Source organism: Cucumis melo, chromosome 4, assembly GCF_025177605.1.
Source record: "Cucumis melo cultivar AY chromosome 4, USDA_Cmelo_AY_1.0, whole genome shotgun sequence".
NCBI lineage: Eukaryota > Viridiplantae > Streptophyta > Magnoliopsida > Cucurbitales > Cucurbitaceae > Cucumis > Cucumis melo.
In genome coordinates, this window is record NC_066860.1 from 31744468 (window position 1) to 31759916 (window position 15449).

At 32.0% G+C, this 15449-nt stretch overlaps 2 protein-coding genes and 1 non-coding gene across 3 annotated transcripts; all 3 read right to left on the reverse strand.

Moving 5' to 3' along the window:
* Positions 1-4472: 4472 nt before the first annotated feature.
* LOC103486705 (calcium-dependent protein kinase 26-like) lies at positions 4473-8471 on the reverse strand. Its single transcript, XM_008444733.3, has 7 exons — positions 6807-8471; positions 6468-6611; positions 6188-6340; positions 5475-5590; positions 5196-5363; positions 4846-5070; positions 4473-4733 (listed from the first exon to the last, which is right to left on the reverse strand). The coding sequence occupies exons 1-7, from the start codon at positions 7858-7860 to the stop codon at positions 4608-4610; spliced, it is 1986 nt and encodes a 661-aa protein (XP_008442955.1). The 5' UTR covers positions 7861-8471; the 3' UTR covers positions 4473-4607.
* Positions 8472-11160: 2689 nt separating this feature from the next.
* LOC103486704 (fra a 1-associated protein) lies at positions 11161-15208 on the reverse strand. The gene is made up of 2 exons (XM_008444731.3): positions 14877-15208; positions 11161-11660 (listed from the first exon to the last, which is right to left on the reverse strand). The coding sequence occupies exons 1-2, from the start codon at positions 15086-15088 to the stop codon at positions 11288-11290; spliced, it is 585 nt and encodes a 194-aa protein (XP_008442953.2). The 5' UTR covers positions 15089-15208; the 3' UTR covers positions 11161-11287.
* Positions 15209-15332: 124 nt separating this feature from the next.
* Positions 15333-15405, reverse strand: TRNAR-UCU (transfer RNA arginine (anticodon UCU)). Its single transcript has one exon. It is a non-coding gene; the product is annotated as a tRNA-Arg (tRNA).
* Positions 15406-15449: the final 44 nt, after the last annotated feature.

The window sequence follows — 15449 nt, forward strand, 5'->3', positions numbered from 1 at the left end:
TAGGAATAAGACATTAAAACTCAAAACTAAAGATAAAAAAAAAAAAGTAAAATTTTGAAGTTTATAACCCAAAAGAAAACTAAATTAAAAAATGAAAAAAGAAATGTAATAAATTAAAGAAATTTAGGTGTCAAATAAAAACTTTACTAAAGAATAAAAATGTTTTATTTTTCAAAATTTAATGGGAGACTAAATAAAAGAAAAACACTAAATTTCATATAATCCAATTCTTTTCTTTTTTATTTTAGAAAAATATACTAAGGTTATATATAGGATTAAGTAAATGTAATAAATAAATGTATTTTATAATCATAATTAAAAGTCATCTAATTGAGAAACTGTGAGTAGCCAATCAGATTGCTTTAAAATTTACATAACAGTCACCACTACTGTTACAATATTAAAGTTACTGTTTTGTTGTCATTATCACTTAAGTCTAGTCGAGCATAATAGAAACAATAATGACAATAGTAACAACAAATATGACAACTTCATCAGAATTCTAAGTATATTATTACGATTACACCACTTTTCATTACGATTTAAACTTTTATTTAGAAAAGCATAGAAACAACATGAAAGTTACCAAAAGAGAAAGAGGGGGGCAAAAGAGTAATTTGGAAAGGAGCCAATGATTGAAGAGCAAGAAGAGAAGGCAAAAAAAAAAAAAACTGTTTGAGAACATGGGGAAAGAGACCGTATGTTGGGGGAGTCATAGCGGGGCCCCACATTCCCTCCCTGACGTGGCAGGACCGAGCAACATGATTGGTCTCCACGTTAAGAGATGGAGGTGGCCCCCCCCCTCCCGCCCGCCTACTCCAACGGAGCATGAGCTGTCACAACGTGCGGGCAGGATTCAATTAAACGGAATCGTAGATTTGAGCGAGACAATCGTGGACGTCCATTGAGTGGGACCCATTCATATATTCTCACGTTTTTTTCTCTCAATTGGGATTTTGTGGGTAATGCGTTGCATTCAAACCCCGTTCATTCCTTGGACTTTTTCCCTTTTTCTTTAAGAATTTGTAAAAAAATTTATCAAGACTAAATTTTAAATTTGGCAAAAAGTTATAGGAACTAAAATTTTAATTTAAACTTTTTTATACGATAACTTTTATAAATATAACAAACTACTAAAATCAAAATATTTACTGCTTGTAACAAAGCGTTAGAGTGGATTTTTTCGTTTTTAGAATTGTTTTATAGTGCGTAAACATTTTGCCGCTTTGTTATATTTTTTTAAAAATTTCTTTTTTTATAATCTTAGTTTCAAATTATCTAGTCCATAGAAAAAAAAATCATTAAAATATAAAATTCATGGATTTTTCTAGAAAGGGAAATATTTTGACAATTTTTCTATTTTTAATCGTTTCCCATTTATTGAATTTTTAAAAACCGATGAATTAGTTTTGAAATTTTAAAAAATATATTTCAGTTGATAAACTTTTGATATAATATTGTCTGCTAAGTCCTAATACTCAATCATCCAACACTTTTTAACCTATGTAGTTTTGATGTATGATGTTAGAATCAATTTGTTAAAAGACAAAGTACATGTGGGAACCAATTTTTTATTTTTCAAAAGTTTAGAAGTTAAAATTGAAAATTTGGAAGTTTGAGGATCAAATATAACGGATCTAAAAATGTAGGCATCAAATTGATATACATCTATAAATTCATACATTAAAATGAACATTTTAAACGGGTTTGTTTGATAGTCTTTTGATTTATAAAAACTAATTTTATCGGTATTACTTGTTTTATTAATTACTTTTTACAATTTTCCAACCATTTGAAAACTAAACTAAATATGTATTTTTAAAGAACATTACATCATCACATGGTGTGGGGGAGAACAACAAAAAAAAAAAAAAAAACCCTACAATTTTATATTATATAAGAACAATGTGATTATCGAGTAATATTCGATTAGATGATATCGTATAAATTTGGTGTAAATATCACATACTTACATTTCAAAATAATAAGAATATATCTTTATTCAAAATTTAATTTTATTGTTAATTAGAAATTTAAAATTTGAATTAAAGAGTAATATGTTAGAAAGAGAGAAATACATTAGTGAAATAAATACAATTGAAAAACTTGTTAAGAAAAAAGAGATGCTAAAGACAACGAGGGGAGTGATAAATACTATACATATAATGGAATTTATTTTCATATAAAAATAGAAATTTATTTTTGAAAATATACTTTAAAAATATATATATGAAAAAAAATGAAAAATCGTAGAAAAAAAAATGATAAAATTGACAAAATATTTATAAAGTATAACAAAATTTTAGATTATATCAATAATAGATGTTTTTCATATATTTTGTAAATATTTTGATTCATTTGTCAAGAAAAAATTGGGAATGAATTAAAAAATAGATTTTTTTTTCTAAAAAATTTAAAAATATTTAAAAAAAGGTTTGAAAGCAAACTTGCCCTAAAACATAAAGTAGATAAACTAGTTGTAAAACGAACATTTAATTATTCTAAATAATGACTAAATAAATGAAAACAAAGGAAGAAACTTAAAAAAAAAAAAAAAAAAAGAAGAAAGACAAAAATTGTTGTATACTATTTAAAGAAATTGTAGGCTGCGTGAGGAATATATGCTCCTCCAAAATTACTCTTACAAATCAATATATATATATATATATATATATATATATATATAGATTATTTGTATTATTTGGGAGAGATTCTTTTTCAAGGTATCACCATTTAAATAAAAAAAAATAATAGTTTAAATATAAGGGCACTCATATGTAATCAAAATTGGTACGACCATATGGGTTTTCATTGATGTATTAGTCGTAATAGGTTTCAATCATGGACGTAATTAGTTTAGTTTGCTTTAGGTCACATTTTACTCAAACATTTTGCAAATGTAATTGGATTAAGATTGAAATTGTTTACATATTCACAATTTTTGTAATGTAAATGTATTTGTAACAGTAATGATTTTTAGAGCAAAAATTGATAATTTGTTTAAATTATCTGAAAAAGTTAGTGTGTCTCACATAATTTTCAAACACAGTTAAATTGATTACCTTTAGGTTTGGAGTTAGATTGTGTATGTTGGTTTGATTTGACCGTGGGCTTTACATTTCATTAGGATTATAAAACACAAGTAAACAACAACAAATGTAATCAAATGAAGTTCACTTTTCAAATTATTATTGATGAATGAAAATAAACACGACCTAAAATAACTAAAAATAAACACAACATTAATTATAATGATATCTTTGACATGAAAAAATGGTCCTAACATAAATAAAAGTTACTTTTTTAACATTTTATAATGTATCAAAAAGTAACTTTTAGAGAGCAAATTGCAGAAGAGATGTTTGGGATGAAGCTAATGGTGAGAGGGTCCCATAATTGTTGGCTTAACTAGTTTTTGCTAACCATAAAATTTCCCCACAATGATTCTTTGTCATTTTTCAATAATTTTCATATCATAATATATATATATATTTTGCTCTTATATTTTATTAGTACTCTCATTTCGAACCTGTATCTATGTATATATACAATTTAAATATCGAGATCTCAATTTTATGTATATGTATAAAAATTGCAAGTCGTTGCAATATGGACCAATGTTGTTCAAACCATGGACACATTTCTTCTATGTCTTATATTTGGTCTATTATTTGACACAAGAGCATGTGAAGTAATTTTGTGAATGCTTGAATTGTTGTGTTTTTATTTGCATGAAAAAGGGAAGTACATGAACCTCGTAGAGAATCATTCCCTTGATAATTTTGATGGGACATTTTTTAAATGATCTTGGATTTTAATGCAAAAGAAAAGTAGTGAAATAAATACAACTTTTTTATTTAATAGAAGTTTGCCTTTTAATGTGATTGGTTAGTACATGTTAACAGTTTTGTTTAGGACAAAGCAGAAAGCCCACTGGTGGGTCCAAATCCAATGGGTATGTATTCCATAAGAAAAGGTTAGGTTATTGCCTGATCTAGTAAATATATATACTAATACAAAAACAACATAACTATTCTCAATCTGATATATTGTAAGTTTGAGCGTAAAAACCAACTTTGACAATCCTTGAGTTATGCATAATTGCAGTTTGGTGGACTCAAAACCACACTAATTCATGGATCTCTTACTTAGATCATTTTGGAAAGCAAGACGAGCCGAAGGTCAAACCTATATAAAAGACATTGAACGACAAGAAACATAGATAAGATCTAAATACTAACAAATATATATTTTGACATTGATTCAAATATTCATTTGATACACAAAATTCAACATGGAAACTATCAAACTCAATTGTTGAAGAAGTAGCATTGTAAAGATATGAATACAACTCTTTATATTTAGGCACTGTTAAATTGCTACTTAAGCTAATAGGATAGACGATGGAATATATTTAATCCTTATATACATTTATATATTCTTAACACTTCGTTGTTGTTACTAAACATAAATAAATGAGTCAAGCTCTAAAACGAGCATAAACTATACATGTTATTTATCAACCCCAAGCAATAGTTAATCATTGCACAGATTTTATACATTCAAAGAAAATTGTGAGAGAGAGCGGGAAAATTTTTCCTGACTTGCTAACAAACAGGAAGTGCCTCCCTAAAACCAATGCTAAAGTTAGTATTTTGTTGACCCTTCTTGCCCAATTCACCATTTCCCTTTTGCATCATTGTGACGAACTCATTGTAATCTATTCGACCATCCTGGATACAAAGTTAATGACACATAGAGATGATTTAGAAAAAAAAAATTCATACAGATCCTTGAGAATTTTGAGTTTGCATTGCATGTAAAGAAAAGAGAGCAGATGCTTACATTATCCTGATCCACTTCTCGGATCATATCTTCCAAGTGAACGTTCTCAATGCCGAATTCCTCGCAGGCTTTTTGAAGTTCATCTTGTGTGATATAACCGCTCCCGTCCTTGTCGAAGTATTGGAAAGCAGCAAAGAGATGATCTTCTCGCCCAGCTTTGTTCAAATGAAGTGTTGCTGCTATGAACTCCCCATAGTCGATGCAACCATTGTTGTCGAAATCAGCCTGCATTTCGAAATCAGTATTGTTTTGTAAGAGATAGTATTGTTTTGTAAGAGATATCGCATGACGTCAAACAGAAGAATAAACAAATTTAAAATGGAAAAGTTCAATTGTTTTATAGAACTTACAGCTTGCATAAGATCTTTTATCTCTGTCTCATTAAGATTTGCTCCAAATCTTCTTAGTCCATCTTTGAGTTCTTCAAAAGTAATTTGACCACTGTTGTCGGTATCAATCATCTTAAACATTTCCTTTAACCCGGCGATCTCTTCTTCGGAGAGGCTCTCAGCAATGACCTGAGAGATAGTGGGGTTCGGATAAGGTGACATAAATTTAAGTTTCAGTTTTTTAGGCTTTTAGACCATCAGGAGCTAATGCTTTTAGAATTCATTTAAGAAAAAACGTACTCTCAGAGCCATTTTCTTGAGTTTGTTCATTGCAGAGAATTGTTTCAAACGACTCAAGACTGCAGAATCAAGAGGTTTGTCTGGAGCCACTCCATCAACCTGAAGCCAAGGATGGCCTGGAAAACCGATACCAACGTTATTAGAAATTGGCGCAGTTGTACTACCAAAACAAAACTACATGCATGTTGGTCTTTTTCAATACAGAAAATTTATTTAAATAACTAGTCAATTTTAGTCAATTGCAGTTGACTTTCTCTAAAATTAGCATTTATCCAAGCTTGGACCCTTCAAGTGTTCATCATGAACAACAAAAAAGGACTAGTAGAATATAATTCCAAACCTGCAAAATCTCTTTTGGAACTAAAAAAGGGTGGACATGAGAAATAACATTGGGACGAAAAACGAATAGATATTTCAACCCTTGATCTGATATGTTTAATGGTTAAACACTCCTCATTTACAGTTGTTTTTATCTACTATTTTTCAGATAGAAATAGCCAGAATCAACCACTTTAATTTGAATTTAAATGGGGGAAATTAAGAGAACTCCGATCTTTTGCACTTGATTTATGCCTGCTATGAAGTTTCATATGCCTCTTCATTTAGAAGAACATTATTTCATATTCTTAAATGTTTACACCAGAAGATTTTCCAACTGTCGCCATCCTAATTAATAATAAAAAAAAATGAACCATCACAAATTAGAAACTTACATAAAACTTCATGAGCGGTTAGGCGTTCTTTGGGGTTTCTAATTAGCATCTTCCGTACCAAATCCTTGGCACTGTCAGAAATACTCGGCCAGGGATCTAAGGTGAAGTCAAGATCTCCGTGTAAGACTTCATCAAATATCTCTTGCTCGGTTTCTGTGTGGAAATAGCGTAAAGGAATGTAAAAATATAGCATGATCAGAAAATTCAAATGGTATATCACTATATGACGACAATTCAATAATCAATAGTAGACGCTAGATATCAAAGTATTTTTTTTTACCTGCCCAAAATGGAGGCACCCCACTTAAAAGTATGTAAAGTATCACACCAGCACTCCAAACATCAGATTCTGGGCCATATAATTTGCACAAAACTTCAGGAGCAACATAGTAAGGACTCCCAACCACATCGCTAAATATGTCCCCTGTAAAGCCATCAGTATCAAATTAAACATGTAGATCTTCATAATAAATATTCAAATGAAAAGTTGGATTCATGAAACTGTTAAGAATTGCATCTTAATTAAAAGGTTTGTCATCGACCCATTATGCTTGTGACTTGAAAACAAAATCATACTACAAAAATTTGACAATATGTCTAGCACCGGTTTTAAGCATACCTGGCTTGAAGAAAATAGACAACCCAAAATCGATAGCTTTCAAGGGAGAGTCCTCCCGTGAATCAACAAAAAGGAAATTCTCTGGTTTGAGGTCACGGTGCATGACTCCAAGAGAATGACAAGCTTCTATTACACCAATAATGGTTCTTGCAAGTTCAGCTGCCTGTCTTTCAGTGTAATGACCGAGCTTAACAATCCTATCGAAAAGCTCACCACCTTCACAGAGTTCCATGACCACGTGTACAGCAACAGCATCTTCATAAGCACCTTTAATAGAAACAATGCTGGGAGTACCAATTAAATGATGCATTATCTGAATCTCCCTTCTCACATCTTCAACGTCTTCCATTGTCGCCAACTTCCTTTTCGCTATCGATTTGCAGGCATACTCTTTCCCAGTTGACTTCTCCACACAAAGAAAAGTTGTCCCAAATTGCCCATGTCCAAGTTTCCTTCCCAAGCTGTAAAACTCCCTCAAATGACCAGTTTTTGTTTGCAAAACTGACTCTACCATCAAACCTGCACTTACTATTTTCTTAGGCTTCTTCATTTTAATCAAATCTTCAGAAACATTATCATTATTACCACCACCACTACTATCTTCCTTCGGCAGTGCTGATTCAATTGGTGGCATTCTTTCTTCAATGCGTTTCGGTGGTTCGTCAGCCGGTTTTGGAATTAACAATTCAACCGGTAATCTCTCTTCAACATATCTAGGTGGTATTTCTGCTGGTTTATTCAAATCGTCCATAGGCACCAAAGGTTCTAAAGGTTTGATGATGATGATATCTTCTTCTTTGGGTTTTATAACTTCCACTGGTTTAGCCTCACATTCCAATGGCTTAGCCCTTTCATCAACAATCATTACTGGTTCAGGGGGAGTGTTTTGAACTTCTTCATTAGGGTTAGGATTAGGGTTAGGGTTTTTGATCCCTTTGTTAGAAACCCCTTTCTTAGTATGAGGATCCATTTCCGATCGAGACCACCAAATTGGATGGGAAATCGAGTAGAACAACCCACCCTTCGAATTCCTACGAAGACAGTTATTACCCATCTGAAGAAATACGATTCAACACAATGTTCCTTTCTAAAATCTTGAGGACCAAACATCACAAAAACGCCCAAATTCGTCATCCATGGTGATTTTCTCCCCCAAAAAAGGGTCGCAGAATCGGAATCAACCGACAATTATTCAACAACAACGAAAGATAATGCGGAAGAACTCGCACATGAACACCCAACAAGAAAACAAACCAAACAAAATCCCAAAAGGAAAATGAAACCTTCAAATCGCTGAAAATGAAAAACAGAGAAAAACCCAGATAAATTTACTCAAATAATCCCACCAAATTCAAGGGCAGCCGGCCGAACCCCACTGAGATATTTTAATCAAAACAGCAATTTCAACGATACCCAACAATGAAGACTGGTTAAATTGACATATTCCATACAAAACATCGACAGTTTGATCGGGTAAAAGAATAGGGATAGAGACAGCACCAAAAATCGATGAAGAACAAGGAATCTTGTAAGCGAGAAATTAGGGGTTTGATTTTGTGGGTATTTTCCCAGTTCATATAAATATTCATCGGCGAATCTAAATGAAACAGAGGAATAGGAATTGTAAGGAAAACGAAAGCATCAAGAGAGATGAGAGAGAAAACGTTTACCGTTTTTTCTGTTAGGATTTTAAATTTTCATAAACATTTAAAAATAAAATAAAAACAAAAACGCGTATTATTACACAATATTCAATATTGAGCAGCATCCCACCGTTGGATCTTATCTGGACGGCTGTGATCCTTCTTTAATCTTTGGCTAATTAATATTTATGACATTTTTAATCGTTTAATTTTTTTCTTACCCAATAAAGTCTGTATTGACCTCTATTTTGAGTGTTTTTTTTTCATGTTTAATTTTTACTAAAAAAAAAAAAGATTATTATTTTAATATATAAATTTCATCACTAAAATAAAGTTTTTTGTTAGAATGATTCATTGTAATAAAATAGATAATACTATGATGGTATATAATAATATACCAATCTAACTCAATTAGTTAAGACTTGAACTTAATAATCAAATAAGAAGTTTGGTAATTAATCTAAAATTTAAGGGAAAAAAAAAGAGTGTCTATTATAAATTATATTTTCATGAAATTTTCATAAACATGAAAGTTTAAAATTTGACGAAAATAACCACAACTCCAACATAACAAAAACACACTAAAAAGACAAAAATATATTAATGAAGAGTAATAAAATTTTAAAAATAAATTATTATATTTTTTGAAATTTATTTATTTATTTATTTATTTGTTTCTTTTTAATAATTGAGAATGAATTTTGAACTCTCCGCCAACAGCCGCTGCCGGCCGGCGATCGTCCGAAGCTCTTTCCCTCTCTATAAACTTGAATTTTGGTTTATATATTATAATTAAAAATTATATTTCGGTATTTTTAATATTTAATCTTGGATTATTTTATTGGTGTTTGATTTGAAGAACTTAAGATTTATGCTTGATAATGTTGAAATTATATTTATCTACTCATTATTGCTTTGATATGTATTTTACTTTTTAAAAAAGAAGTTGAATTGTTTGTAAAAAATGTTTGAATTGTATAATATGTATTCCGCAATTAAAAAATGTAAAATATTAAATACAATATATATATATATATATATAATTTTTTAAAAGTAGAAAAGAAAGAATGTATAATTTAGTGAAATTTTGTATTATTTTGATATTTGTATGTAAGACAGACCAAAATCTAACAAAGCTGTCTTGGTCAGCTACAAAACATTACAAGAGATTATTATTATTTGAAAAATTGTATTCTTTGGATTAATTTTTTCCACATTTGATTTAGTCGTGATAAAATATGTAGTAAAAGAAATAAAACACTATCAAACGATAAAAAGTAGATAAGAAGGGCAAAAATTTAGAGATGGAAGTAGTGTTTATAGATTTAGCTTTTTTGTAAAAAAAAAAAGCGAGATGGTTACCGAACAAGACTTAAATTTTTAATACTTATGTTTATATATCTTTTAAACAACAAATATATGACTTTGATTATTTTTTTGAATTCTTTTACAAAACTACTCTATGTAATTGAATTTAATTGAATTGTGAATCATTTGTTTAAAAGAAAAAATACTTAGTTTCATACGTTAACTAGATGATAACATGACATGTCTATTAAACATATGATACTAACAATTAACTATGCCAACTAAGGAGAGAACAGATTTAAGAATAGGATGGACATCATCAACAAAATTCAAATAATTTAAATCATTCACTTCTTCTTTCTTCTTTTATTAAAATACATTTGGAATCAGTGATCTACCATTCAATAATATGATGTGTACAAATTGCAAGTCAACTTAGAAAGGGCAATGTCAATAATATCTTATCACTATGGGGAATATGAAATTGAATGGGTAAAACAAAAGTTTCACAATATATATATATATATATCTAACTTGGAATTGAATAGCTAAAGTGAAAGATTTGAATGAGTAATAGAAGTGGAAGTCATTTTGTGGACCAAATCAAGTTTTGGTATATAAAATTTCCACAAGAAAAGATATATGCGTTTTGGTCAATCAAAGTGGTGAGCCACTCCTCATTACTAACAAATACCAAATTATATCTTAATATACCTAATCTTTTCATATGTATTGCAAGTAAACTTCTCGACCCCTTTGCAACTTTGACTTTTTTTTGTTCAAAATAAACATTTCAATTTTTATATTTTTCGATTGGTCACTCCAATAATCTCTTCTACTAATGTGGTGATGAGTCACAGGCTCTTATGTCTATAAAAGTAAACAGTTTTTAATCTTTAGGTGGTATTATGAACCATCGTTAGCTCACAACTTCCTCGTAGCTAGACAATATCGACATAGAAAATTTAAAAAAGATAGTTCGTTGGTAGCCAACCAAAGATATTATACATTTTCATCTATTAATTCAATTAGAATTCAATTAGTCCTATAAATTTCCATGATCCCTATATAACTTTTGACAACTCTAAATATTATAAGGAATACAATAATTTTTTATATTAAGGTAGTTTCCAAATTAAATTAGACATTATCATTGAAATTTGTGGTTTGATCCTCCACCACTGCCATTGTTGAATTTGATTTTTTTAACCTTTACAAGTGTGAATGTTCAAGGAGTGTATAGCCAATTGAAACTAGAAAACTTGGTTGTTTTCAAACCAACAATTTTGCACTCTTTCAAGAAAGATTCCCGCACATAATCAATCAATATGTCTATAAGCAAAAGTTGAAAATATAACAATAATGGCTTAGACTTGACCTCTTCCAGGGAAAAACAAACTAGCTGAAGGAAAACTAAAGAGTATTTTATTGATCACCAAATGTACAGTCACCAAAATTAAAGACAATATACTGTGTACCCGTAGTATCTAATCAGAAAAAGAAAGGGGCGATCAGGTTCATTAAGGGCATTTAGACATCCCTGGCCAATCCAGATAGGTCAACGTGACCAGAATCGGGCTCTTTTGGGTTGGAGAAGAACTCTGGATCATGATCTTCAATCGGTATACCACGTCTCATCGATCCGGGAGAGGAAGAATCTCTATTGAATAGGGGTGGATCTCTTAAAGAACCAAAGAAACCATTCTTAATCTCTTCAGCTGCTTCAAAGAACCCCTTCATGCTACCAAAGAGACTCTGTTCAATGGCATCGATATCGCTACGGAGTCCAGGGAAATCAAAGGGTCGATGTTCTGATGATCCCAACGGGAATGACCTATTGACCATCTGATCTGTTACATCCTCTTCCGTAAATTCCTTGTTGGACTGTATCACTTCGGTTGGCCTGTACAAAAATGATGCAACCAACATTTAGTCGTATCATTAATAGAGCCCAACCTTTTGTTTTTCCTCTAAATTTTTGTCTATGCAGTAAGAGTTGTGCAATGTAAAATTATCATTGCCAAATTAAAACATAAGATATGTAAAAGCTTCTTAAACAATAGGAATTAAATAGAAAAGGCCTTAAACATTAGGAAACAATATCGGGCCACTTCTTCGTTCTTTTGACTAAATATCTAGTCGTGTAAATTAAAGTGTAACATAAACCATATCACCAGTTAGATATTTTAGCCCAAAAGAAGAAAACCCGATGAGATAGTTTTAAACACCTTCGTTTTATTGTACTTCTTCAGTGTTAACCTTTATTTTGGGTAGCTTAGTTATGTTTTCATTTGTTATTTCACTATTTTGTGACCGGCTACTTAGGTTACTTTCACCGGTAGCTTAGGTATAAATTGGCCTTTAGCTATTAGTTTTCTTTATTAATAAAGATTATCCTTTGAGCTCTTGGTGCTTTGCCTCAAAAACATAACAAAATTAATATGTTACCTCCCTTCAGGAGCTAAACAAAACAATCACAATGATCCTTTATCACGAGATATGTAATTGTTACCATAAATAATAACCATAACTACGCTTACAAGTATGAAGCAGAAGCATGTATTGTACCAATGGAGGCGACCCAAATCAAATAATAGAATGGTAATTCAACTAATTGATGAATGGGATAGGAATATTGACAGCTTAAGCCCAATAGGAGAAGAAGAAATCACCTCCCAGTGAACTACAAAGAAGATTGACCTTCCGACCAATACATTCAACAATCAAGCATAGTTCTTTCTAGGAACTAAGCATTGAAGAATGTCCTTATGAAGCTTACATGCAAATATTCACAACTTTGCACCAATTATTGGTTAAAGTTTTTCTTGAAGAGTTGAGTTGAGTTGCAATTATTATAGGAATGAGTAATTGGGGGAGTTGAAAACAAAAAACGAAGTAAGAAATTGTGTTAATAAGGTGAGAAATGTGAGTTAATGCAAATAACGAGATAATAAACCTCTTGAATTATTAGTACTCCTAAATGGTGGATGGGTTTTTAAAAACCCAACTTAACTCAACTCAACTTGGGTGCCAAAGGCCCCTTAGAGAGAAGATTCCCTGGTCTAAGATCTACAAATGATCTCAGCCAAAATCTTTTGACCATAATTGCTTAGAAGTTGCACCTCAATTAAGCAAGGATTAAAGAAACACGTTTCAACCCTCTAATTTCGCATCCCCCTTGATCTTTCTCATCCTCCTCATCTTCCAAGATCCATTTTCAGTTACTCCCTTATCTTTTTTCTCTTCATTCATCAGTTTCTTCCTTTCATTCTTGTTTTTCCAAAATATTAAAGTCCATCGACTTTTAAGAAAAGAATGTTAAGAACATTTTTTTGGTGGCAAATAGAAAAATGAAAATTTTGGATCCCTTCAAATACATTGTACACTAAAGTATTAAATTCTTATTTCAATGAATTTTCATAATTTGGAAGAAAGTTCAGTAGAAGGAAGCCAAATGTGCACGTGCATGTGAAATTGTGAAGTTAAAGCAGACAAGGAGACTGTCTGGAAAAACAAATCTTCTATCTTGGTCATTTTGGCCAAAAACCCTAGTGATCTCAATAAGTGGGGTAGATCGTGATTTTTTTGGTAAGAAACCAAGCTTCCACTGAGGAAAATGAAAGAATGTACAAGACCTAATCCCACACAAAAGAAAGTACAAACAGTCAAACACTAATTAAAGAAACAAACCTACCAAAAGGATCAAACCCAAGGGTAAAGTGATAGCTCAAAGATAGTTAATATGTACTCCTTGATCGAAGGTTCAGGTCCCCATAACCCCAATTGTACTCAAATATGATCAAACCAACATCATGATTACAGAAGAAAAAAAAGGTCAGGCAATGGACGACAATAATCACCCATTAATCTTACAATCTCCCAAACCTCCTCTTAAAGATCCCTCAGCCTCCTTAAAAATTATACTATCTTTCACAAACCAAATCCTCCACAAGACTGCAAAGAAACAAAGCTACTATAAAACCTTCCTTTATCAGGAAACAGGAGATTCAAAAGCATCTCTTCAACCATGAGCTGCACTGTATGCCACAAGCAAGAGATAAGTCAAATGCAGTCAAGCATTTCGCTCCACAGAGAATGAACAAACGAGAACTCCACTAACAAAGGATCAATATCCTTGTCATGATCCAACAAAAAATGTACCATTCCAAGATCAACACAAAAGATGATCGTCACTGAACACAGTAAGTTATTAATTCTTCTGTGCAAAACGTGCTCACGAAGAATTTGACCTTCTTGGGAATTGTACTCTTCCAGAGAGAGGAGAAGATAAAGGCATCTGGGAGGATTGGGTTACACAAAATATTGGATATCACTGACTAGAGGTTTTTAGTCATGCCCTTAAACTAATCCACAGAAAACTGTGAGACTCATTTACTCACGATGAACCTATGACAAAACTTCCTACAACTATTTTGCCAAAAAAACCTCTGTATTTTGTCTCATATTCCCAATACTAAACCTCCCAAGGCCAAAGGTTTTGAGACCACATCCCATCTCACAAAATTGAAAACCTCCCCCTCGGCATCAACCCATTCCCACTGAAGATCTCTCATCATCTTCTCAATAGCCTTGCTAACCAAACACGCATCCTAAACAAAGACAGTAAGTAACTAGGGACGTCAGATAAGACAGACCGGATAAGTGTTGATCTACCTCCTTTGAAAAAGATGGCTCTTCTTCAAGAACCCAAATGCTTCCGCCTTTTGCCCCTTCTTCACCACAGGATTTCAGAAAGATTGACACTTTGAATTACCTTAAAAAAGACTCCAGAATTACCTTAAAAATGACTCCATAGTTCAATTAACAAACTGCAGGAACTAGCCTTTGCCTTTCACAATATACTTCTAAATTTACATCTGTGATATATCCAAAAACTACGAAGTGGAACTGAGGGCAGCACCCATTTAAATCCAAATCAATGAAAACCTAAGCTCAACAATTTCCTTTCTATCAACAACAAACAAAATCAAACAGATTTTCTTTTCCTTCACACTACCGTAGAAAACACAGTTCTATAATCAAAAGACAACATGTTTTAAGTTAAAACAAGCAGCGACAGGAAAACAAAAATAGGAGAAACACACATGCACATACATACCTTCCAATGCAGTCCCTGAGGATCTCCTCGGTTCTCTCGCACTTCCTGACGAATTTTCCGGGCTCAACCTCCTCGGTCTTGCAGTGCGACCTCACCACATTTCTCGTCGAACACCGATCGCTGGAGGATGGATAGGTGGAATTGTCGAACTTGGCGCCATCAACGGCAGATGAATCCAAATCGCCGGTGTCGTCTCTCCAGACCCATCCCATTTTCGAAGCTGGATATCGCGAACCTTCTTGAACGCCACAAGATTCTCTTTTGTTACGGTGGAGTTTTTCTTGAGCGCCACGGCTTGAGAAGACACGAGAATTAGATAAAAGATGTGAGTTTTTATATCTTTTCAAACGTCTCATATCATATTTTATACCCAAAATATAAAGTTATCGTATTAAGGGTTAAATAATGAAAAAATGTATTATTGCAATTTCAAGTAATCAAAAGAGATCAAATTTACACGCTCGGTGGGACTCGAACCCACAATCGTCTGATTAGAAGTCAGACGCCTTATCCATTAGGCCACGAGCGCCGGTTTGATCTATAAGATTCCTTTTGAATATGTTTAAAGGAAAT